General features: G+C 38.4%; 1 protein-coding gene across 5 annotated transcripts; it reads right to left on the bottom strand.

Moving 5' to 3' along the window:
- Positions 1-156: 156 nt before the first annotated feature.
- impg1b (interphotoreceptor matrix proteoglycan 1b) lies at positions 157-26,123 on the bottom strand. 5 transcript variants are annotated; one of them, XM_005723898.1, is made up of 19 exons: positions 25,689-26,123; positions 20,711-20,926; positions 18,319-18,485; positions 18,179-18,201; positions 17,838-17,872; positions 17,569-17,615; positions 17,320-17,472; positions 15,856-15,914; positions 15,265-15,455; positions 14,760-15,182; positions 11,841-12,487; positions 11,237-11,326; positions 5,583-5,802; positions 4,271-4,481; positions 2,348-2,533; positions 2,051-2,234; positions 1,289-1,372; positions 1,119-1,138; positions 157-829 (listed from the first exon to the last, which is right to left on the bottom strand). In XM_005723898.1, the coding sequence occupies exons 1-19, from the start codon at positions 25,753-25,755 to the stop codon at positions 787-789; spliced, it is 3,066 nt and encodes a 1,021-aa protein (XP_005723955.1). In that variant the 5' UTR covers positions 25,756-26,123; the 3' UTR covers positions 157-786. The 5 variants fall into 5 exon arrangements, with proteins under 5 accessions (XP_005723955.1, XP_005723954.1, XP_005723956.1 ...); XM_005723897.1 differs by lacking the exon at positions 1,119-1,138; XM_005723899.1 differs by lacking the exon at positions 1,119-1,138 and having other exon boundaries at positions 14,793-15,182.

Genomic DNA, 26,123 nt, shown 5'->3' with positions numbered 1-26,123 from the left:
TACGGTGCTTTAGGACTCAAACACAATAATCTTGATTTTATTTCAAAAACCAAGTTCGTTGACGTCAGGCTTTAAACTCATTCTTTATTCGTTCTTTACATATGATCAAATTACACAGACCTAACACACTCTGAGCTGCCAAAACAAAGAAAAATGTTTTTGTTAATTCAAAAACTTTTTATTCTTTTGTTTTAAATAGAATGTGCAAAAACGAATGTCCTGGTATTAATGGACACATGATTAGTGGTTAAAAATTGTAAATGGTACAGACACCAGTATTTTTAGGAATAATGTAGTATGACCAAATACTTTATGTATTCAGTCTCTTTTTGGAACACAGTAATGTTAAAGATGGCATTGCCGTAAACAATATCATAAAGTCTAAACAAAAGATACCACCTTTTGTAAGCAAGGTGGTGGTAAACACCTTGTATTTATGTAAATAATAAATACCTCATTGTGAGGAAAGAAAAACCTTTGTCAAGGGTATACAGGAAATGTTCCTACCATTCATTATATAAAATAAATATTAGGTTCCACTTGAACACAACCTAAGTGCACAGCAGTATCCATAGCTCTCTGTCTAACAAGAGACTTTCATCACTATGAACAATTAAACTTGATCACTGCTTTACGGTATCTGCACCCATATACAGTTAGACAGCAACATTAGTTCTTTTTTTTCCTCCCTCCTGTTTCGCACCGTGTTAGTGCGTTGACGGATCTTCAAACGAACAAGGAGTCATCAGAGAACTGAAACTTCGAAACATTCATTATCCGATGCCCTTAAAACATGACACGTTCTGTATTCATTTGACAGTCGCCACGTCTGGAACAGACAAGAGCAGGAATAAAAACGGACTCATTTCAGGTGGAATTATACATGACAAAATGAAACTGCATCTACAACTTGCTTGCACTGCTTAAATCATAAGGTACATGATAAAAGGCACGCTGCTGAAGTGCTGATGGGCACAATTTTATTTTGAAACTACTCATTAGAGGTCTAGAATTTATTTTGAAGGCGTTAATGCAATAATTGCACAAATGTCAACAGTGATTTGGTTTGTGAGTAAAAAGAAAAATCATTCAAACAGTTGCTTGCTCGGATGGTTTACCTTTTGCAAACATCATATAGCTGTAAAATATTTACAGTTTAAAGTTATTACATTTTCTTATTTTTTAAATCTTATTGAACACCTAAATTGTAATATCAGTGCATATAACTTTAAACGTATTCTACATCTTATAACAGCTCAATTTTACATTGTGCATTTATATTCCTTACCTCATTGTGTGGTATACAGTGATGAAAATCCACCATTTCTGAGACTAATCTTTCTGATCTTGTTGTGTAGAGTTGTCTGGGGATCTGTGTAGGCAGGCAGTAGAAAAGCTTCATATTTACAGTGCGCTTCAATAATGTATTATTAAAACAAAGGCATTTGAACAGGATAAACATATAAAAGGCAAATGAAAGCAAACACTTAACTATTCAAGGGTCTACTCCAGGAGACTCTACCTACAGCAATCAGCACACAGTTCACTGTTAAAACTACACACAGCGGTTGGGTTTTTGTTATGGATCATGCGGTTAACTCTTTCATTTTGTCGATAAAAGCCTCTGAGTGTCTACTGAATATACCAGAGGATGTTCAGTCCCAGTGAATGATTTAATCTGCAGTATATTTTTGACATTGTAATGTAATTCGTCCACCAATCAATCCCTTTTCTTTTGCTCATCCAATTGAGGGTCACTGAGCCTATCCCAGCTGTCTTGGATTGACATGGTGGCTGCACCCTGAGCAGATTGTCAGTCTATGGCAGATATTTTGAAGATACATCAGAGCAATTTTAAATACAAATGAAAAGTCAGCCTAGATTAAATGCATGGAAGGATGGAGATCAACCCAAAGTTTGCTCTAAGTTAAATAATACTAACGTATTTGTTAGAACAGAATTGGTTGGAGTATTTTAGTTATTAGTAGCCGAAGAGCTGAGGTTAGTAGTTTAGTTGGTTTAGTCTTCTGTGCGACGCAGCACAGTGTACCTCGATACTCAGATGTATATTTTCAATGGAGGCAAAATGTTCTTGCTCAGAGTGTTGGGACTGGGAGGAAGCAGAAGTTGACGGGCATGGTACTGTGGACACGTGAGTTAAGACACCATCGTCATTCTCAAATACTGGATTCTCCCTCAAAGTATTCTCAAAGGCATAAGGGGCAAGAGTCTGCCTACAATGTAAAGGAGATTATGAATGCTTTTGAAACAGTAGGCTATACCACACAAAATGACTAAATAGTCACGTATACAAAAACAAACTACACAAAATAGGGCTCATACTTACACCAAAGTTACAGCCTTTCTGGTTTTTATGCATTTCTTGTTGATGAATATTATAATGCCAAGGACGGCGCAAACAAGGCAGAGACTTCCCACAAGGCAGGTTACAATTAGTGACGGGTCTACCGGCACTGACACCAGCTCATTGCAGCGTTCCCCATGGTAGTGCCAATATTTACCCACGGGGCATCTAAAAGCGATGAGAAAAATGCATGCAGTTATGCACAATATTTTAATAAAATCTTAATATATAATAACTGGGTACAGTTATGGCCAAATATGGCCTTTCTTATTTCATCATCAGTTGAGCAAAAAAAAATCTGTGACGTTTCACTTGGAAGCTGTTACTGCGAACCCAAAATTGGGATTAAAAGAGCTTTCGATTCAAGTGATACATGCCTTGCATAGCTTGCAAAAAACAAAACAAGTACAAGAAACAAGAGAGTGGGCAGGAATATAAAAATGTCCAAATCAATGCTTTGGTACGTTCTGAGAACAAAAAGAGCACACTGTTGAGCTTGGCCAATTAAAAAGGCCTGGAAGGCCATGCAAGATAACTGTGTTAGATGATCACTTGGTAAAGAAAACCCCCTAACAACCTCACTCCAAGTCAAAAACACTCTCCAGCAGATGGGCATGTCATTAAACATTCTTCCACAAAGGCACGACTTTATGAGAGCTTCGCCACATAGTGAAAACCATTCATCAGCCTCAAGAATAGAAAGGCTATTTTTGCATAGTGAATGGCCTTTCAAAAACATCGAAAAAAACCTAGAAGACAGATGGAATTCAGATCAACGTGTAACAGAATGATGCTAAGAAAAAAAGCACGGAAGCAGACCAGAATGGTTAATGAGGTTCAGCACCTGTGGAACATGCATGGCCATGTGACCCAGTGGGACTTAGTCACTGAGTGTTTAGTGACGAAGCGACAGGAGAACCTAAAAAAGCTGGTTTTTTTTACTGATTCTGCCAAATGCAATATAGTTCATTGCATGGAACTTGACATTACAGTGACCTAAAACACACTGTGTGTGTGCGTGTGTGTGTGCGTGCGTGCGTGCGAGTGCACTGTGAATTCTGACAGTAATTGTCTGCAATACAGTCTATAAAGTTGCAAAAACTTTAAAACGGTATATTTTTTCAAACCCTGGGGTCAAAGAAATTCTGTACTTAAATGTGCCATTTAATTACAAATCTATTACTGTGAAATACAGAGCTCATATTATGAAAATTGTGTCACTGTCCAGATTTGCAGACCTAACTGGAAGTTAGAAAGAAGCACCCTTTGAAGGTAATGACATTTTTCATAGTAGAAAATGAAAAATTTGCTTTCTTTTTCCTGAGACGTGTTCAAAAGAGCTCACTATTGCTTTCAGGTTCCTGTGTCTCAATACATACCTCATGGCATATGTATAAATTTGCATAAACATTAAAAATTCTTTCTATTAAAAAGATATGTAGCGTTCTTGATAAATGACTGAATGATCCTTGAAGATAAATTTGTGAACAATTAAAAAAGCCTTTACGAGTTGGATGCCTAACTATAATAATAGTTGTTATTAATAAATACACATTTTCATCCTTACTGCACTGCCTCCGGATGCATCTCTTTAAATTTTGTTAAACACAGTTGTAGAATTCAACATTTTTCAGCAAGCAGCTCTCAGGAGATGGATGTCCTTGAGTACACCACAAAGCAACACGTTTACATCAGCCTTACAATTCAGGATAAAGATAAAAAGAAAAGAAAAACAAATGAAAAATAAAAACAAACATGGTGGATTTCCAACTTCAAGGCTCTGAAAGTGACATCAGGGATCAAATCCAAACACAGCTAAAAATAAATAAATAAAAAATAAGGACCTAGTATAAACTTTAAGGTCATTTTGTTTGTGCTTCCTTTCATTTATCAGCTTGTGTGTACCTGCAGGTTGCTCCATGGCCTGGGATTATTTCACACAGGCCTCCGTTCAGGCAGTAGTTTGGCTGCAGGGTGCAAGTGCTCTGACAAGGCAACCCGTCCACTGTGCTGTAGCCCGGATCACACAGACACTCTGCCTCGTTGGTCCAACTGTTTATCACACAGCGTGAAAACTCATTGCAGGCCAGGAACTTGCAGGGGTCTGCCTGGTCAGCTAAAACCAACGGAAACAGGAGAGAGAGGTGAAAGAAATATAGACAGAGGGCTGAGTGTTCACTAGCATTAATGCAGTCGTTCCATGTTTGCAGATTCAGAGGGGAAATAAGAAGGCATGCTGACTGATATGACAAGAGGTGTCTGCTTTCTGTTTCGTGTGCTTTTAATATGGCTCCATGCGATCATGAACTCACAATACACAACACCTTTGTTACAGTCTGTGAACAGACAGCAGATAAACACGAACCTTATGATATTGACAAGCATAATTCACTGCATGTGCAGATTAAGGATTTTTGTTCCCTATGCCTTGCCTGCATATTTTATTCACACAACATGGGAATGAACTGTGATCTCGCTTTCGCTTGGAGACACACAAAATTAAAAGTAGTGTGTAAAATCTTGCCACTAGATATCATTAGATTTCACATTGAAATCAGCTGAATTCTGTTTTCTTACGCCTTCCAATTCAAGTGCATAATACTATCTATGGTGGCCCTCTAGGACAAACAACTCTGGACTGTCAGTTAGCTGTTTACCTCAGTTGTCACATTGTTGGACTCAAACATTTAGTGAATAACCTCTCATATGATATGAGAGGTAATCAAACTGGGAAAGTGTGATTTTTAGGACAGTTGAGCCTAACATTAGCTAGCGTAACGTTAGCTTATAACCAGCTCTTGTTGTTTAGCTAGCTTTATGTCAGATGTCTGGAGACAGGAAGGTTGTATTAGAAAAGGTAATAGCAAGAATGTCAGAGATAAATAAACAAGTTTATGCATTTTTCATGTGTTTTAGTTCTGACTTAAGTTCAGGAGGTGAGACTTGAGGATGGGAAGGGGACGGTGTGGAAATGAGAAAAGAGTTTGAGCAACAGTGGTGGAGGAGTAACACATAATGAGAAAGAGGATGGAAATACACATGTACAGATGTTAAATGGTCATATATAATTTGACCTCTGTCATGGTCATGGTCATGGGAATACATCAGTTTGTCAGAACACATAATTACACACTAATCAGTGTATACTTATTATTTATTTTCTATTAAATACAAAGAAGAACCAAATCAGAGCAGTGGACAAGCAAGAACATCTCACCTGGTTCTATTTCCAAGGAGCGACTGTCAATTTCAATATCAAGCCTTTTGGAAGCTGCATTACAGAAGTCTTGAAGCACGCAGTGCACTGCTTCTGTGACATTATAAGGTACGGGCTTGTCCAGTTTCATCCTGCTGTTTACCACAACACTTCCATTCCTGAAGTTAAGAATTTCCAGCTGCTTAAATCCCGTCAAGTTGGACTGCAAATATGGCAAAAGCTGTGGAGAATGAGAGGAAAAGCATATTCGTTTCTGAGAAGCTCCTATTTCAGTATTTGATTTAGCAGTTCTCTTTCAATGTTTATTTAAAAGGCATTAGTAAAGTTAGTAATCTGTGGGGGAAAAAAAATCCCACAAATGTATTTCTTGATCCAAGAAGAGAAAGGGAGTTCTTCACTTTGATTTTTGGGTGTAATTAAATTATGCCAGACACGTGCCACCCTATGTCAAAAAAGAGCTGTTCCCTCCTGAGATTAAGTCCCGGGGGAGGAGAAGTATTTAATTCTGCCACTATGATTCAACAGCTTTTTCTTCTTCTTCTTTTTTAATTTGCTATTCAGGTCACTTTTTGCAGTGTTAATGCTATGAATAGTTCATAATTAAATTTTGATGCAAGCATGAAATCCTGGCATCACTGCTCAGGCTGTGTAATTAGATCCAGAATAAAATTAGGGTTATGTTCATAGGCATTAGTATAAGAACACAAATCATGCTAACTCTAGTCGCAAAACAGTCAGAAAACACAGGGACAAAAAATGATACACTTACAACAAACCTAACTCAAGTCTATCTATAATATATACTGTACTGTTTAGTGAAAGCTTTTATCTAAAGTGCCTTAAAGTAACACAAAGGCAGACAGTAAATGTTTATTGGATCCAGTATCTGTGCATCACTACAGCCTTACTGTGGTAACACTGCCCCACAAACATAAAGCACAGGAGAAGCATAGTCAAGACTGATTTGAGACGTATCATATCCATTTTTTTAATAATCTGTTACATGCTAGCTGGGAAGAGGCCTTGCTGCTGTTCCTACTTGTTTTTTACAACTTTTTCCTTTTAGCTTTTTTTTAAAATGCCATAGCATCCAATTAGAAATGAATTACAATGACACAAAAAGGAAAGAAAAAACTACACACAGTAGGCCTGTTTAGCATATTTAGCAGTAACTGCAGGGTCATTCCTATGCTGGTTTTCTTCCTAAGATGTTACATTACCTAACTGACCAACCATGTTGTTGAGCTGTCATTAATTAAGGTAATTAAGGAAAAAGAGGTGAGGAACCCAAGCAGCAACTCATTTAGAAATCCTATCAAAAAAATAAAGTCCATGTAGGTCTACAGTTGTCATCAACACTGATTAGATTTTACTTTGTTAATGTGTTGATTTTATTTCTGTTTGGTTTTTTCCTTCATGGTTTCATTACAGTGGTTACTTTAAGGTTAAGGGGGAAAATAATGTTTGGGTTCAAATAGAATATTTCACAATGGTAACCATGCGACAAAAAGCCAGGCAGAAAAACCCGATGACAAACTTCTACACTGAGTAATATTTTCTCTAATTAAAAAGCTCTAAAATGTCAACAGCTGGATTGATTGTCTCAGAAAAACATTATAGTGATGCAGGAACAACGCTATGTTGTTAGGTTGTTCTCTACATTTACATGATACATAATGGAAACATGACAAAGAAGTATGAGAAATATAAAAAAGGGTCACGATCTCTCGAGTTCTACATAAATGTGATGAGTTTATTTACTTCAATTTTGGTATTATCAACAACTCAAAGTGCTTTACACTTTAATTAGAAGTCTTGAGCTACAGCCACCCGCATATGCTCCACGGGGTCCCGTGCCCCCCGGGCTTATATTGTATGGCATGTAATGGGAAAGGGTCCAGTGTTCCAAGGATCTTGCTATATGTCAGTATTTGGACAACGCATGAGAACCATAAAAGCATAATCTATAGTTGCTTATAGTGTATAGCACATGTAAAATGATAATGCTGACCCAAACACCACAATATTGAACATACAGACCCTGAGAACAGAGGATTCTGGGAGCACAGATAACTGCTATTCCTTTGCCACCTGACACTAGGGGGATTTATATCAGTTAAACTTGTTAAGTAGATGGTAAAAGTGTTAATTTACAAATAAATGCAATAAGGTAACTCATTGGTCCAAATAGCCAACAAAACTCAACAAGCACAAACACATTGGCTTCACTGCGTCTGTGCTGCCTTCTTCTTTTAAAAGGCAGTACACAACACAGCACCTGTCTGGAACTCTATATTTACACAGCCATGTCTTAGCTTTAAGTTAAAGTTAACTTCCCATGCAGACATGTTTAAAATATCCCCGCATTGTCAGACTTTGCAGTCCAGATAAGTGAGAAGCCAATCTTTTGGGACTTCGAACCAATGATTGCAGAGCTGTTTAGGCAGGAAGGAAGTCAACCAGCTCAAGTAATGGGCCTACATCAATGTCCATCGATCTGAACCACTCTCCTTCAAGCCACTCCATGTTCACTACAGATGAGGCAAACATCAAACCACCACAGTGTGCGGGAGAGAGATTACGATGCTTTAGCAGGCCTGGCTGTTGAGAGGGAGATAAGAGGCCTTAAGGAGCTCTGCTCTGATCTGGTTATTTCACTTATCATTGACAAGCAGTTTACTCTCAGCTAGCTCCCTATAGCTAACAGTCTTAGCTAAGGAAGGTGTAGCTACTGGAGGGTCCACCATCCAGTACAAATGGGCCACAGCTTGCAATATATATACACATTCACACTGTTGTTTGGTCATCCATTTGTCTCAATGCAGAAAATCGTTGAGTTATAATCGCCCACTTTAGATGACCAATCCAGCTATATTGACTTTCATGTAAGGTCAAAGCTTGTTTCTTTACAAGAATTCTCACTAGAGTCTGTACTGAGACGCTAAAGATACTTTAAATTGCCATGTTATATATATATATACACTAAACCTTTGCAGGATGCATGGCACAAACTATGATTTCATCAGTCTGACACAATCACATTTGCTTCTCTGAGGTTACACATGTATCTACTGGTTCTTGCTTTGGAAAACCCAAATGAAATATCCCTGCATCTGTGTCAAAAGTCCCAAGAAGTATTTTGCTTCCATAAGTTTTTAATTTTTTTGATTTGCTGTATCAAACTAAGTCCCTCCAACCTCCATATCCAGTTTTATTGGTTGCTTCACAAACCAGTAGGTACAGGAGTAATGGGGGAGTGTGGTAAATGGTATGAAGGCTAATTGTTCATGTATATTTGAACTAAACAACGAAAACACTGCATCCATTTAAATGGGCTGCATCATATGCATTATTTGACATTTCTTCGTTATTGTTTTAGTGATTTATAACCCCGCCTGGATACACTGGGGCCTGTCTTTATTTAAAAAGCCCATTTAAAGGAAGACTGAAAAATCCTAATGGGTGCTGACAAAATAATATATTAAGTATAGTAAATACTTACCAGTGCACTCATCTGAAAACGGCTAAATACATTAATTAACAAGGAGATTTGCAGAAACTGGGGTTTGGGCAACCATTAAAGATTGGAGATGGAGTGTTGTTTGTGTTATTCTTTCAGGATTTTTATGCATATTTTTTTAATATATATATTTATATATAGTTTAAATACACATGTTCCCTATGCCCACTGGCATGACTGCATGCATACAATCCAGTTTGTATTGCTGCTTCTTCTTGATTTGAAGGTCTTTACATAACACAGAACGCAGGGCTCTTCTGAGTGAGCCTAAAAATACCTAGGGGCAAGCATCAAAACTAAACAGAGATGTCAAGTGATGCCTCTTTCTTTGATGCTTGTAGCAAATGCAGGTTTAAAGAGACATCGTCCTCATGTACATACATGCCAGCAGCTAATGTACACTTCTTTTTTGGGGGGAAAATAAAATATATGCAGGTCATACACTCAAATATCCAAATAAAATAACATAACATTGTCCAGCTTGTGATTGGCTTTATTTCATTTTCTCTTGGCCAATAGTAGTACATATATACAGTGTGCCTATTTTGACAGGTACCCATTCAGAATAAATGATGCAAAATGCATGCAGATGTCCATATAAACTTTACTGCCATCACACTAAGCAGATGGAAACCACTAATAGCATAATGTGTGTGGTGCTGGAACTGACTAGAATTAAAGCTTCTTACCTCGGGTCACAACCAATGACTAAGGCAGACCAAGGTCCCATGACTCACACTGCCCTGAGCTAGGTTGCTTTCTAACATATACAAAATTCACAAAGCTATGTGACATCTCTACTATATTTTCTTGGCCCACTTATTTACTATTTACTCCACCACTCTCTGGGTTAATCTTTAAGGCCCCAAACAAGCAAAAATCACACATACCAATAAATAAATGACAATGCAAAAATAAATGTCAGAGATTGCGGTGAATAGCTAACTGCAGGACACTTTCACTGCATACTGCATTTCCCAGTTTAAAAGATAAAACCTGAAGAAGTATACACTTTACACGTAAATTTAAACTCACAGGCTCACAAATAATAACAAAGCAATGTCAGCTAGTAGCACATTTGCAGTACTTCCCACAAAGTTTGTAAGCACGGATAACTACATAGATGTTTTGCTTTCAGTGTTGTACTTTAAAGAAATAGGTGCACAGATTTATATGACTCTCTCTGATTTAGCTAACTTAGCACAAAAATGTAGGATCCTTAAAGTTTGCAGGCAACCTTTAAGAGCTGAAATGTGGGGAAACAGCTAGCTAGACTGATTTTATGAGCGGTGATGTGATGCTCTGTTACTTGGTTGGGGTCAGTGACCTCAAGTGGCCAATGGGATATGTTGTGCTAAGCTAACCTGACACAGATTGAGCAATAAAGAAAATCATTACTGTTTTTTATAGAGAAACTTTTGAGAAACCCATGGCCACCCCTCTGTTTGCAGAAACCAGGAGTATGCTGACAATGAGTCAAAGAGAGTCTAGACTTCAGAGTTGTACCAGGAAGCAAGATTAATAGGTAAGATAAGTAAGCTGAGGCCATGCAACAGGAGTTTTTTGTGTCACAATGGTGACTCTCTTTTAGCTTGGCAACATCACCATGGTCAACTATGCTGAACACATAACCTAGACATGAGAAGGTTATTTCTTTTTAACATGATATGCCCCGTGACTGGTATTAATTCTCAACTTAGGGAAAACCTGTTGAGCCGTCTGCATGGCGGCACAAAATTTCTCATGCCTGGTTTTGAATTTTACATATTCTACATTTAAAATTTGGGATTTGATGATTCATTAAGCAAAGCACTAGCAAAACAACTTTTCTTCATAGTACATCTTGCTGTAAAAGCAAAACTGCAGTCAAACATTAAGGCGAAACACACAAAGTCAAACCCCCTAAACAGAATCAGACTTACAGATAAAAACTATGCATTGTAGCAGGCTAGCAGGAGAGTCTATAATTTACTACAAGGTTGAAAGTAAAGCTTAAGTTTAAAGCTGAATAAATGAGAACTGTTAGAAATGTTAAGAGATGTCGTGATTTTTTAGTTACTGCATTTGGAAAAGGTTAGTTAACTTTCTCTGAGGCATTAGAATTATATTGCGGTTCCAATATGGAAAAAAATACCGGTATGGAGGCTAAAGTCGTCTGTCTCCTAGGCCCAGATTTACTGGAAGCTCCAGGGTTTGGCGAATTTCTGGACCCAGAGTGTTGTGTCTGAGTGAAACAGAATCATTTTACCACCTTGGCGATTGTTTAAAGCTTTACCTCACTTTACAAAATAATGAAAACAACATTTAATAATGAAAAATATAACTTTTTATAATTCATTACAATAACTTCTTGGGATTAAAAGCTGGTGTGAGGATAAGGCTTATTGCACTGTGCTTCCTCACTAATATAGAACAACAAAACAGAGAATAAGAAATTCCCAAACCCCATTCCCAAAAAGTTGGAACAATAACCCTTTTAAGGTGTTTTATATAAAAAGTAAACACATTTTTTTAAAACAAATCCTGATTTAAACATTGGATATTTCTCTTTGTGTAGGGTTTAACCGATTGGCAAATTATTCAGTTGTGCTTTTATTAACACAAAGTGACTTTCAGTTTTTTTGGAAACATGGTTGCACTTTCTGAAACTGAGAGTTTTCATCTCTGGGCTACAAAAGCAAGTATGAGAATGAAACATGGAGAAGCACGATATCAAGCACAAATGCTTGTGTACCTACCAGTTCAAGAAACGTATTCTCCAGTGTCTTATACTCAGGAGAGCTCTTGTTGAACAGGTCATCAGAAAACATCATGTTAGTGACCCTCAAGCTAAAGAAAACCACTAACTCTTTGCTCTTATCCACTGCTGTCATCAGAGGTGTGCTGGCTTGTCTAATGATTGGGGCAGCAGTGGACTCATATGGGCGTTCTTCAGACTCTGAGGCGACTCCACTACCACTTTCCACTTCATGGGGCTTGGACACCAACTCTGTACCATTCTGACTCTGTCCTCCTTTCTTTTGACTGTTTGAACTCTCAGCAATAAGGTCCACTGAGACCGGGGCTACTCCACTGTGCCCTCCACTTGACTCATTGGCATCCTCAGGGGCTTTGCTGCTGTCCACAGGGGATGGCAAAGACTTCACATCTGTTTCTGGTTCAATGCCTTGGACTTTGCCCTCAAGTGGTGATGGTGTGGAAACTGGTGCTGCTGTTTCTGTGATAGACATCTCCAAAATTGGGATAGGGTAAGTAGGCAGTGATAGGTCAGTCAAAACCTCAGCATCAGTCATAACTTCCTTAGGCTGGAGGTTTGGAGTTGTTACAGAAAGGTCCTCATCCTTTTGATCTGGATGCTCATTCTCCCCATCAGCTTGTCTGGGTTCTTGAACGTAAAACACAGCAGGAAAAGGAAGAAGATATTTTGCATTTAAATGTACTTGTACACTTATTGTTATGTATGACCATAACTGGAATACAGGCAGAGCCAGGATGATACAAGGAGTGATCAGCATGAGCAATCATAGAATTTGAGTTACATTAGTAACTATAATTTTCTAGGAGAGCTTTTATGTGGAACCATTCATCTACAGCAGTTATTCCCATGTGGATATCTTATCATCTTAAATATCTTATACAAAAAACACTTTAGCAACAGTGCTTATATATTTATTTATTTTTTGAGTATCTGAAGTTTACCCCAAAAAGCATATTATGTATAATTTTTTGTGGTGTACTTCCACATAAATTTGTTGCACAGAAGACAAAAATAACTAGCTGTCTAGCTGCACCACTTGCAGGCGACTTATGAATCATAGGATGCTGTTTGAGCCAGATCTTGTTATCTCCCTGCTTTGATCATTTGACTGTATGTCTGAGGCCATGCCAGTCACATTTATTTAATACCCTGATCTGCTGCTGTTGCTGTTAGCCAAGTCACTTCAGTCATTTTAATATTCACTCCATGTTCCATTTCATTAAACCATAGTTACTTACAGCTCTCTCTTTTCTTTTATTGTTGTTTCTTCGTATAATTATTATATTTATTTCATCTTTTAGAACAAGAGTAAAGAAACTGTTATCCTTGCTTAGCCTAACTGTAAGTAGAGAGACTAAAAAGACAAACTATAATGCCAAAATCTCACCAAATTTCTCCACTCATGTGAAAAAGAAAGTTTGCACATCACTCTTACATCTTCCATAGGAATTAGGCTGTAAGTAGCAGCCAGGTGCTGATAATCAAATGCACTTTGTTAGTTGTTCATCAGCAACTTTCACAACCTCTGTAGACCAGATGTTTGCTGGTCTGGTGCATTCAGGTGTGTTTTCAGATAATGCCAAGGAGGAAAGACATTAACAATGATCTTAGAGAAGCAAAAGTTGCTGCCCATTAATAAGGGAAGTGTCGTAAGGTAATCTTCAAACAATTTGAAATTCACTATTCTAAAGTGAAAAAGATTATTCCCGAGTAGAAAATATTCAAAAGAGCTGCTGGCAAATTAATCCCAAAGTCAGAGCATGCAATGCTCAGTGAAATTAAAAACAACCCCTAAAAACTGTCTTTCAGACTCCACAGGCCTCAATTAGCATGTTAAATGTTAAAATACATGAAAAAGACTGAACAGATACGGATCCTTAGGAAGGGTTATGAAGAGCTTTGGAAAGATGCATGTGAACAAATCACATTATTGTGAAATAATATCAACTAGGATTTTATTTACCAAAATAATCTGGAATCAAATCTGAGGCCATCTGTCTGACATCCAAAGTTTGGCTGAAACTGTGTCATGCAACAGGAAAATGTTCTGAAGCACTGCAGCAAATCTACAACACAATGTCTTCAATGAAAAGAATACAAATTTTACAGTGGCTCAAGGTCCACAACTTAACCTGACTGTATTGCTGTGGCAGGGTTTTAAACATCAGTGAACTTAAGTGGCATTGTAAGTTTTCCTACTCATTCCTCTAAATAATAATACAGCACATGTGTCGTGCATCATTTTATATACACATTTCTCTCAATGCCCGAGGACATGATATATTGAGTCTCTTTGGAAACTTGTCTGGAATTTAAAAATCAAGTTGTTGCTGGTTTAAGTTGGCCTGCACAGCATGAGAATGTAATGACTTGACCACCGGCAGGTTGTTACTTAGTAATGGGTTCTAATATAATGTATCCTCTCAGCATGAAAAATCTCCATCTGCACAACTGAACCACCACATCTAATTGTACTGACATTCCTATTTCCTCTGAAGTATGAATGTTCTGTACAAACAACTGGGAACAACTTTGTCATATATTACTATCTGTATTCTTGTTTCCCTGGCTTTTTCTGTTAATTTTGAAAATTTACTGTAAGCTCCTTTTCCCTACTTTTCTTGCCTGGGTGTCTTTTGTTTTTCGATCCTCACTAATGTTGTTTATGTATCTGAGCTGCCCAGCCCTTAACAGCAGGTCATCCTTCAACAGCTTTACCACCATTAAGAGAAACAAGATATAGAAAACCAATAATGATGGCCACGTTGTTGAGTTCTTCCTGTTATCTGTCAATACCTCTTAATGGAATCCCCACTACGCAGACTGGTGGGTTAATCAATAGAGCTTTCACTTCTTGAAACATCCCGCTTTATAAACATTTAACCTGAGGAAGCCTTACCTTTTGTTACCTCCTCCTCTGATTCACCCTCACCTCCTTCTTCATGTTCAGCTGATGGTATTTCCTCCACCTCTGTCTCCGCTTCCTCCACCTGCTCTGTGAGAGTCTCCACTTTTGCTCCTTGTGTAACGGCCTCCTCTGCAGCATCGTTTGTGGACTCCTCTTCTACAGCTGCCGATAAAGGATTCTCCACTGTGAAGGCAGAAGTGACTTCTGGGAGGATGTTGGGGATGAAAGGCACAAACGTGTGTGTTTCTGGTTTGACAGTAGAAGCTTCGAATGCGGTTTCAATCACTCCCAAGGTGGGGAAGAAACTTTGGGTGAGAGCGTTGTCCTCTGTTGGTGCCTCTGTGGTGTCGTCCTCGGATATTACAGTCTCAACAGGATTCAAGTTGAGCTCAGCAACTGGATAAACTGTGGTTACTGAGAAGGAAGTGTTAAAATACTTCAATGTTGAACACAAACTTAATATCTAATTCAGGTAAATGTGTGATATTTTGCTTACCAGCCTCAAAGCTTAGTGTCTGTATGTCCAGTGGTAGTGATGTCTCCTGCTTTAACGCTTTTACAATGATGTGCTTTAGTTTAGGAGCATTTACGTCTTCCCCTGTGTTTGTGACATAACCCTCAGGTTCCTCATTCAGCTCTGTTTCTCCATTAAAGACCACAGCATACCGTACAGACACATCCTCCAGTCTGAGCAACAAGATAAATCATGTCAGAAAGCCTCACAACACACAGACTCCAGTGGTAATAGTGGTAATCCGAGAAGCTTCTTCAGTTCAGAACTGAAGAAGCTTCTCGGATGAGAGGTGAAACGTCTTCAAGCAACTTAAAGAAGTCCAGACGCTTTTCTTTGCAAGCTCCTTTGACAGTGGTAATAGTTGTTCACTCAGGCATAAGCCAAAAGATAAGATGAAACAGAGAAAGGATAGCTTCTCTCGAGACATAAGCAATGAAATGTTTCAATAAAATCTATTTTAAGGGAAAACTAAAGAAGGATGTGTTTTTACCGTAATCAATGTTTCCATTTCTATGTTCTTTTTTTTTCTTTTCTTTTTTTACGATAAACCTAATTAATCCTCTTTTAACTCACCGAAATCCCAGAACACGTATCTCTTTGAATCCTGGAACTTTTTCAAACACATGAAGCATCTGCAGAAAAAATGAAAAGAGCATTAAAATAATTAAAACAAATGTGAAAGAAATCCTAGAATTTTCTGTTGTTACTGTTAAAAAAAAAATTAGAGCAATTTTTAACTTGGAGTTTTTGAATCCAGCTTGGACATTATGGAGTGCATGACTATTGCAATCATGAGGCATATATGGAAGTTTTGTAATGCCCACAGTGAACTAAAGTCAGCATTAATGCAATTTTCTCAATTCACCAGATTTAACATTATTCCAAGATCTTAGGCCCTGAAAGCTACATGAACTAGGTAAACAGCTCCCTGACACTACACTTACTAGAAAATCTGTCCACACTCTTTGCAGCCCCATGCAGAAAAATGCATATTTAGAATGATGCAAAACACATCTGCAGCATTTTTATTTAATGGAATGGGACTTTCATACACTCATACAGCTTCAACCTGTTGGAAAAAGCTGATAAAGAACATGTATGGTACTGACAGGATAGCTTAGGACTCTGTGGAGTCCTGTAAAAAACTAAGTACCTCATGCAAGCTACTGAATTACCTCATGACTCAATAGCTGCAATAACCACCTTTAGCAGTAATGACTTTAAGTAAGTTTGTGGGCATTCGTAGATCCTCAGCTCTCTTAAATTGTATTGAGATCTGAACTTCGATGAGGCCATTACAACACCTTGATTCTTTTCTTTTTCAGTCATTCTGTTGATGTTTTACTGCTGTGCTTAGAATCACTCTCCTGTTGCATGACCCAGTTTTAGCCTAGCTTTAGCTTTTGGAGAGATAAGCTCACATTTAACATTAGAATATGCTGTGTTTGTTTCTCATCGAACGTGATGCTGCAGATTGTGATAAATATATCTCCACATATCTCATGGAGATGAAGCTTTTGGTGTTTTTTTGCTTTGTTTTTTTGCAATTTCCACGAGCAAAAAAATATTGTACAGTGCTAACACACACCTGAATGTTTCAGATGTGCAATCTGTTAGCTGCTACTTACACTCGTAATTCCTGTAGAAGCCGTAAGAGTGTCTTTAGTTTTTCACAGACCTGCCCAAATAAAACGTTATTTTTTCGCTGACTGTTACACCTATTTCTTTAACGAAATTCTGCGTTAGTGGCTGTTTGAACTGTGGTGAGAATCTATCCCGGCCTTCTTAGTCAGAGATCATTAGAACTTACTATTCCAGGCTCACGCTCATTTAGAAGTCTTAAGTCCTGCAGTTACCCTTAAAGCTGTTAAATCAATCAGGGTGTGTGTTAGACCTAATGCTGCAATGTAATACAAGCTGGCAATCACGAATACCTTGTTACATAACACCGCCATTAAGAAGGGCTTTTGTTTTTAATGACAGAATAAGACGATCACAGGAGTAAGATACAGAGGGGGACTTGATGCTTAAACTCACCCTTTGTTTGAGGTCTCGGGCGATGTCATTGTACTGTGCAGTCTCGGGGTTACTGAGCAGTTCGCTGTATGTCGGATCCACGATGGTGATCCTGAACTCAACAATATACTCTTCATAGTTTTCTTTCATCATGCTGGGGTTTATCTCTTTTACCTAGCAAACCAAAATCCACATGGCATTTTTTTACTACTAATTAAAAATCTGAAACTTGACAATGAGTTAATGTTCTAACTGTTATAGTTGACCTACCACATCAGCCTCAGTTGGAAGGAGAATCACAGGCGGAGTCCAGGTGCCTGACACAATAAAGCAACATATAAGTTAAATCATGATATCTTTATGAATGTTTTATGACGCCCAAAACGACACAACTACTCGCCAACCAGTCGGGAAATGCATATTTTCCCTAGCGACTGTTGGTTGCCAATGGATTGCCAACCAATCTCTCGGCGTGTGGTTGTGGCTTAAGTCAAGTCTGTTTTGCTTCAACCTTAATGGTGTTTATCTGTCAAACTCACATTCACTTCCTGGCTCTGCAGTCCCAGATTCAATTCTGAAAATGGAAGAAAAATTATATTTAAAAAACTTCAGGGATCTTCACCTTCACCATTTTTTTTAAAAAAAATCTGCAACATTCTTCTGTTTGTAATTGAGTGTAAAAATATTTGCTGTTGCAAAAACAACATATATTAAAAAACTGTCAGTCTTTTGGCAATTACTAGGCACTTTACACAGTTACAGAAAAGTAAAGAAAAGAAAAGAAAAGAAAAGCCTCTCCTTTCTGGAGTGTAGCTGATTCTTAAAAAAATGACTCCACGCACAGAAAACACTTTCACATTTCAGAGGGAAGTTTACCTACCCTTCATTTTCCTCAGCTACTCTCTGGAAATTAAAAACAAACACACACACACAAAATGATATCAGCTATTACATTACTATTACACCAAGCAAGCACAGAGTACAAATGTACTGTTATGGAAAGTGGACTTCCACACTCACTCTGGCGACCATGTCCAGGTGCTCCTGAGAGCTGCTGAAATTGTGAGCCAAGTCGTCCATGCAGAGGTTTTCATGCTGGCAGGTGTAAACCCAGGCCCTGTACTCTTCTGAGTTTGGCACTCTGTCCAAGAAAATCCGAAAAGCTTCCCAAATTGCTTCCTGACAAACTGAAGATGAATCACAATTTTTTAAAGTACTACCAAAAAAGACACCATCTAATCTGATTTAAATCAAAAGGACAGAAAAAATAAATAGACAGGAGGTGAATTCCTGCTAGAAAACAATTACGTAACTCAGGCTAAAGAGGGCTGTTGATATTAGTCCTGCCATCGGTTAGTATACAGAGCTAGTCATGATTTACAGGTTACAGTTGGCTTATTATGAGCTTTGGGGAGGAATTTCAATGGAGCTTTACATATGAGCACACATACAACAGTACCTTATAGATGTATTCAATCACAAAACAGATTTAATGTGAAATAACAGAGACCGCAACAAACAGTATTATAGCTGTTGTTTCATAAATGTCAAAGTGTATATTCAAAAGTCATTCTGTGCCTGTGACATTTCTGCGAAAATTAAAATTACAAACAGAAAGCTGTCCCGAAGCGACATTATTTTTTATCCGCATCTGCGGCTGAAACAAGCACCATATTGTTCAATAACTTGATGCCCATGGGAAATTTGTTCTCTTATAAAATCATTTCTGTAATGATTTGAGCATCTCCCATACAACAAATTAATCTGCCTCATTTTAAAATCATATGCCACTGCAGCTGTTTTGGGACACTTAAATAACCAATTGCAATGACAAAGGTGGCAATTTTAGCTTATTAAATCACTGATAACCCATCTTTCTTAGACAAGGGATTTTTGCAGTGTAGCTAGAATCTAAAGATTTTTTTAAAATATCAAAATCATACCATGGATGAGGGAGTATTCAGTGAGATTCATTAAGATTTAGAGACATAGCGCCATTAAATCTATTGTGGCAATGTGGTCTGTGACCAAAGCAATGACGGAACTTAGAACAAACTCTTTTGCAAATAAAAAAAACAATTTGATGTGATTGAAGTGCAGACTTTCAGCTTTAAAATAAGGGGAGAGGCTCCAAGGTAAATTGGCCTGATACGGCCTGTCTTCATGTTGTTCTATAACAAATAGACACTGAAAAATCATTAGTTTATTTCAAGTATTGAACTTGTATTTGTTAGATGTTCACTGGAACTCTAAATATGAGGTCCAAAGAGTTTTGATGCAAGTGAAGGGGCCCTCATTACAACGGGAAAACAAAATAAACTCTTCAGAGAGATTGCAAAAACTGTACCAGTGGTTCAATCAACAATCTGTTACATTGTTGTTTTTCTTTTTTTGTCTTCCCCCTGTCTCACAATCTCTTCTCCCATCTATTTTTCTTTCTCTTCCTCTCTTTCTTTCATTCTTTCTCCCTGTCCTATCCCCCAGTCATGTCTGTCCCGTCTGTAACAACCGAAAATCAAATCAAATAAATACATAATTATAGTAAAGGTCAATCAAATGGACCAATATGGCAAGGCCATGATGATCCACTTGGTAAAGTCAATCTGCTTGGCATCTTTCTTGGCCTTCAGAAAACAATTCTGATGGCTAAAAAAATCTGCTATATTCTTAAAAAGACTGAATTCGCTGGCCTGCTCTGGACACAGAAGATAGCTAAAGTAGATGATCCCCAAAGTCTTCTCTTGGTTAAGAAAAACTATTTCACAACATCTAACTAAGTCAAGAAACTCTCAACAAGACTATCAAAATCAACAGTCAAGAGACTCCTTCATGAATACAGAGGATTTATAACAACATACAAACCACTGGTTACACTCAAGAACAGCAAAGCCAGATTAGCCTTTCATAGTCCTGGAAAAAAACTCTTTAGACAGACTAAATATAAATATACTTCATCGACTATCCATCAGAGATGGTGGCACAGGCATCTACAGCTTCCAGTGGAACCAGGTCACTAACATTTATTGATGATGTGAATCCTCGTAGAAGTATCAGGTGAATGTGTGGGACTATGTTTAAAAATTGAGGTAATTTGCTTTTGTTAAAACTCCTGAATTACATGTTAGTCACATATCGATTGCTCTAAAATCCACTGGTTTAAAATCCTATGGACCTAGCTGACTAAACCTTGTCTTTACAAAATGTTTTGATTGGATAAAACATCCAATTTGGTAGCTGTTCATTCAACTGCTAGGACATCTCCGTTTGCCCCTTATTCTAATAGACTAAATATTTCAGGACAGGCTTGTTATACTAATACACTCTGCTGTGATTAGGCACAAAGTAAATGTTTAAAGACTCCATGTACAGTATAAGCTTATACTAAAGTCTAACACTGCTCATTTCATCTCACCTCTGAGTTTGTAATAGGCCCGGTGGCTGCCGATGACTGCTTTCACACTCTCCTGGGGACACACTTTGACACCCGTAGTGAAGATCGTTGACCTCTTTCCCCGATGTCCACCCTGCTCTGCTCTGACATTGGTTGCATGTGGGATTGGCCTGGAAGCTTCCAGAAAGTGTCGGTACTTTACATCCCTGAGTCCAGAAAAACTGTGGTCGTTAAGGTCTGCAAGAGTCACAAAGAAGAAGTTATTAAGTCAGGCAGAATGTTTTTACTCGCAACATGAATAATCAAACACTTCATGATAAGTGGATGTAATTCTGTTGACTGTCAGGTTGGTGTGAGATTTCTCCCGCAGCAGTACAAGTGTTTGTGTGGATGGCTGGGATAATTAACAACTGATGGGTGACAAAACAAAGGTAAAATTGCACTCCATGTACTAAATGCTCCAAAGTGAGTCACATATTGTGCATAAATTGGGCTGAATGGTTTGCATTAAACAGCAACGTGTTTCTTTGTTATTTGCATTTTTAACAGGTTCATTATTTCTTGCTGATGGGAATCCAACTAATCTGGCATAAGCGTATTATTGTTTTTTGAATTAGCCATCAATTTCCTGTTTAATATCACAATGAATTACAGACCTTGCTAAACAGGTTTGTCAGTCTTCACTAGTGTTACAGGATAAAATTTAAATATTTTCTGCTTCTAAAAAGTGAAGTCAAAGCACAAATGCCTTCAAAAGACTTCTGGTTCCATAGAAGTCATGACCTCGGTGCTCAGGTCATATTGAATTGAACATTAGGCTCATCTTGTAAATTATGATCATTTATCAATTATCAGTTTTATTCAATTATCATCATCATGTGATCAAGAGTCAGATAAGCGGATTATTCAGGATATGTTTAGTGACTAACAGCTTGTCCATCACATGTCAGTAGCCAATGAGTATGCAGCTTCACAGTCGCAGCAGCAATGGCAAAAACGCTGAGGCTTCATGATGTGACTTCATGGGATTTTTTTATACCGTCTATGTTGATAATGCTCCAGCTTTATATCATCTCACCCAAATATCGCCTCATCCGGGTTTAAAAAATTAAAAATAAGACCGAGACAGCCAAAATATATTTCACATGAAGAATTCCACATTTTAAAAGGTGGTTCACAAAAAAATCCATCCAGATTTAAGGAAACGCAATCCTAAAATGCTGTCATGCCCTTTCAAATAACCATTATTAATCTTGTCATATCAGAAAATGGGCAGCCAGCACTTACTATCACCAGAGAGAATTTAATTTGACAGGTATTTTATCCAGCAAGGTGCCATCTGTTTAGTTGTGCTACGGTATGTTAACTGCTGCTTGCTTTACCGCTGCTTTTAAAGAGCATTTGTAGTGAAAAGGAAATCACACATAGAGTACATGTATTTTAGGACTGTCTAATCCAAAGACAGCCTCTGTGTGTGATTTAATTATATTTTAAAGGCGCAGACACTGATTCAAGCTTGTAAGTTTACTTCAATATGAAGACATCCAGAGACTAAATCTTAGAGGTGCTTGTTTGTGACTGGAAAAATGCAGAGACATATAGAGAAAGTCTTTCTAAGTTGAATTGACCTTGTGCAGCTTAACCCACGTTACGTCACTGAGACTAGTGAGTGGCTAAAAGAGTAAGCGATGAGATCGTGCTGGGCCACGTCCAAGTATGAATGAGCAGAAATGCGTGCGTGTGGATTACTGTCGAATAAGGGTGTGCATCTATGGCAAACCTTAAAGAGATTGAATTTAGCTACAGTGGTTAGAAAAGAACAATTCTGCAAATGAAGGCATTGAAGAAATGACACAGATTCCCCTGTTTCCATGAATTATACCGCTGAGATGCTGCACAGAGGATGAGAGCTGCTCTAATTTTCTGATCAGTTTAATTAAATAATCTTTACGAGCTTCAGTGACACTGGTGAATTACAGGAAGGTAATTGTGCGCCATTACAAAAGCTAGTGTGCCAGTCAGTCTCTCCAACACAGTTACCCCATTGAATAAAGCTATTTTAGAAGAAAGCAATCATTGTCGTGCCAGGTGGCAAACCTTTGAGGACTTCTTAAGAGAATAAGCTGGGATTTATGAGCCCCAAAACAGAGTCTGGAGGTCATTGAGCCCAAACAGAAAACTGTGCCTTTTCAGGATTAGGATAGAGAATGAAGAATACGGACAAATAGAAATAGGGAGTGTGTAATTACTGTTGCAATTGTATTCGACTCAGAGCTTTTAGCTGAAGCTGGTATATTTCTGGGGAGATACAGAGAGTGGGCTATCTCAGTACTTAAATTTTGCATATCTATGAAAGCACACGGAGCTGTTTTGCATGTTGCACCAGTGCATTGTGAATCACAAACATTGTCATACGTGACAGTTTCAAGAAGTGAGTTTAAACATTTGCAGTGAGTGGACAGTGTACTTGAATTACTGTTATTGTGCAATATTATAAATGATTTTTATTGCAAAGCTGTTACATTGATAGAATATGTGTTGCAATCAAGCAGCTGGCAATGCTTGTGTACACTCTATCTTTGTCCACCGTGTTAATTTATGTTAACTTCATTTAATTAATACCTTGGAGTGTACATAAAAGATGGATGCAGTGTCACTATCTGCATCTTAGTTCTGCTACCTTATAAAAATACGTTTCTACTGTCTCATCAATTCCTCACTTATCATGTCTTCTTTGAAATAACTCAGACAGTGACAGTCCAATGCTTCAGTTGAAGGTGGAAATCCAGGTGACATCACTGTGGCTGTGTCCATCTTTTATAACATAGTCCCAGACTGAGTCCTAGTTTCAGTCTCATAATCTTTTTGGAAGTCATACAGTATGTTGGTGGCGATTGTTTCCATAGGGTCTCCTATTTAGGTTTTGCACACATGTGACCGCTAATCAGGTGGCATTAACTTGACCGCCGTTTGGGACACGTGACAATCACTGTAGGATCGAGTGACCTAGGGACCAGTCCACAACCATCAGTCATGAGGGGAAAATGATTAATCACTGACTGGTTGCTGGACGGTCACTGTTCCAGTCACACAGATGTAGAGACCAATCGGTGACTGCCTGGCAACAATCTGTCACTAGGGAAAAATTCCCAAAACCAGCTGATATAAACCTCCTTGTGACTGGTTACTAGCTTATTGCTGCGGTCGCAGTTTGAGTGTAAGCGACAGACATTGCAAACACTGTCTGGGTGGTCTTTGGGCTGCAGTAAGAAGTGCAACACAAACCAGAAAAGGTGATGCTTTGGTTTCTTGTATATTGCCACAAATGACTGTATCTTTGTCTGCAAATTCTTGCTAACAACTAGCCTTCAAAGTAAAAGTTGTGGCTTAGTGCTATAGCCCAGCGGTCCCCAACCTTTTTTGCGCCACGGACCGGTTTATGCCCGACAATATTTTCACGGACCGGCATTTAAGGTGTCGCGGATAAATACAACAAAATAAAACTAGTACCGGTACCGAAAAAAAGAATTTATTCATAACTCACGTGAAATGACCCTGAAAACCGAGTAAACAATAAAAACAATAACAAAATAATGCTGAAAACCGATAAAAACCCTGAAAACCATACATTTCACACCTGAGCCTCAACTCTCGCGGCCCGGTACCAAACGACTCACGGACGGGTACCGGTCCGAGGCCCGGGGGTTGGGGACCGCTGATATAGCCAACATGTTTCAAAGGGTGCCATTTTTACTTTGAAGGCTAGTTGTTACAGAGCATGAAAGAGCAACTACACAAAACCGTACCAGTCTTCTAGCAACTAAAGCAACCACTATGAGTGTTTGGATGCTGCACCTTCTTTGGAACCCATTTCTCCTGGTGAGTGTCAGAAACCTCCAAGAACACATTTCCACAGTAAGAAGTGGTTGTATCACGTGCAATATGCTAAACAGCGCTTGAGCACTGTGCACATGGCATCACATGAGAAACCTCATTATGCTTGATGTTATTTCTATGTAAAAACTTGGAAGTTATAAAGAAGCCTTATTTAGACAGATGTTCATTACTTTGCATTTGTCAATATGTTGCATGTGTAACTCCACTACATAAATAAAACCCTTTGAAATGAGCAGTACTCTTTAATCCAAATGTAGCATAAGACCAAGAAAATGCAATGAATGCTTAGCATTGTAACCTGTAGCTTTATGAGGAACGTAGCCTCCAGTTTAGAGACTGTCAGGCAGACTGATTGAACAAAATAGTTTCCAAACATTTCAGCATGTTAAGCTGCCAAATCATTTTTTTCCTAAGATTCATAGCATAACATTTGAATTGGTTTTGCTTGAAGCCTCATTTGCACATGCACAGACACGAGGGCCTAGGCAAAAGGAGGGAGTGTTGGCACGGGCCTTAATGCCCAGTGCATCCGCAAAAAGGCCCCACAGCAGAATTACAAGCCAGAAAAGATTAGTGTCCTGCGACACTGGGAACAGAATGGCTTTTGTTTCCTTCAGGATAATGAGCTCACCCGGGCACATCACACTGAACAAGACAACCAGTGCCGATGAAAATGTTATCCCTGTTGAAATTTCGCTATCTTTCTCAGTGAACACCTATTAGATGTCACGACCAGTTTAATTCACACTGAATATTCATGACCTTAAGAGTGGTTCGCTATCTGCTTGACATTTGCTTGACATCTAAAAATCAAAGATCTTTCCGAGGGTGAACTGGCATTTTGTAGCCTGCCGGGAGAGTAATTTAGGTAACAGAGTCTCATGCACATAAAACAGAAATACCCTGTTGTTCCTCTAAATTTCACCACTAAATTTGCTAAAAAACAAACAAACTTGCAGGTAGATCTTTGCATTAAAGGATAATTTGTCACTGGCCAAACTTAAAGGAATGCGAACAGTCACTTTTATTTTCTAAATTTTAGTAAGCTATCAATCAGATGCATCTTAAAGAAAGTTTCTTCATTCTACAAGATGATTCTTACCTTTGATTTGACTTGCTTGGAGGGTAAACAGACACAAAGTTAAGAATAGTCCCGACTTCAAAAGCATGATGGGCTAAAGTGTAAAGTTATCATTTGTAAAGTGACTGTGGCAAAAAGCAATAAAATCCAGAATCTCCTTATTTCGAGTCCTTTAGCAGAATGTATAAAAGTCTCCTCATCAGTGCATAGGAGTTCTTGGCAGGCACCAAAACTCAGCTTCTGCAATCGTTAGTTCCTGGATGCTGTGGGATCCCAGTACACTGCAGAGGTGATTGCATGAATGGACGAGCAGTGGGAGCAAGGGAGGAAGGAGAGGCAAAGGAAGAGAATCTGGGAATAGATGATATTTTGGCTCAGGAGTTTCCTTCCATGCTGTCAGTGTAACAACAGTTACAAGGTTAAAAAAGCAGGCTCTGCTTTGAGCGTAATCTCTTT

Source organism: Pundamilia nyererei, unplaced genomic scaffold (assembly GCF_000239375.1).
Source record: "Pundamilia nyererei isolate P.nyererei 1_Seehausen unplaced genomic scaffold, PunNye1.0 scaffold00010, whole genome shotgun sequence".
NCBI classification, from domain to species: Eukaryota; Metazoa; Chordata; class Actinopteri; order Cichliformes; family Cichlidae; genus Pundamilia; species Pundamilia nyererei.
The sequence above is the reverse complement of the archived record's forward strand: the minus strand, read 5'-3'. Positions and strand labels throughout refer to the sequence as shown.

What these genes read in the sequence shown, in the direction of transcription:
- impg1b (XM_005723897.1), bottom strand. Translation starts at nt 25,755, where the DNA reads ATGCTTTTGAAGTCGGGACTATTCTTAACTTTGTGTCTGTTTACCCTC. An exon ending in CTCCTTGGAAATAGAACCAG is followed by an intron (nt 4,482 to 5,582) that starts GTGAGATGTTCT and finishes CGTTGGTTTTAG; the next exon opens with CTGACCAGGCAGACCCCTGC. An exon ending in ACTGTATACCACACAATGAG is followed by an intron (nt 830 to 1,288) that starts GTAAGGAATATA and finishes TGTCTGTTCCAG; the next exon opens with ACGTGGCGACTGTCAAATGA.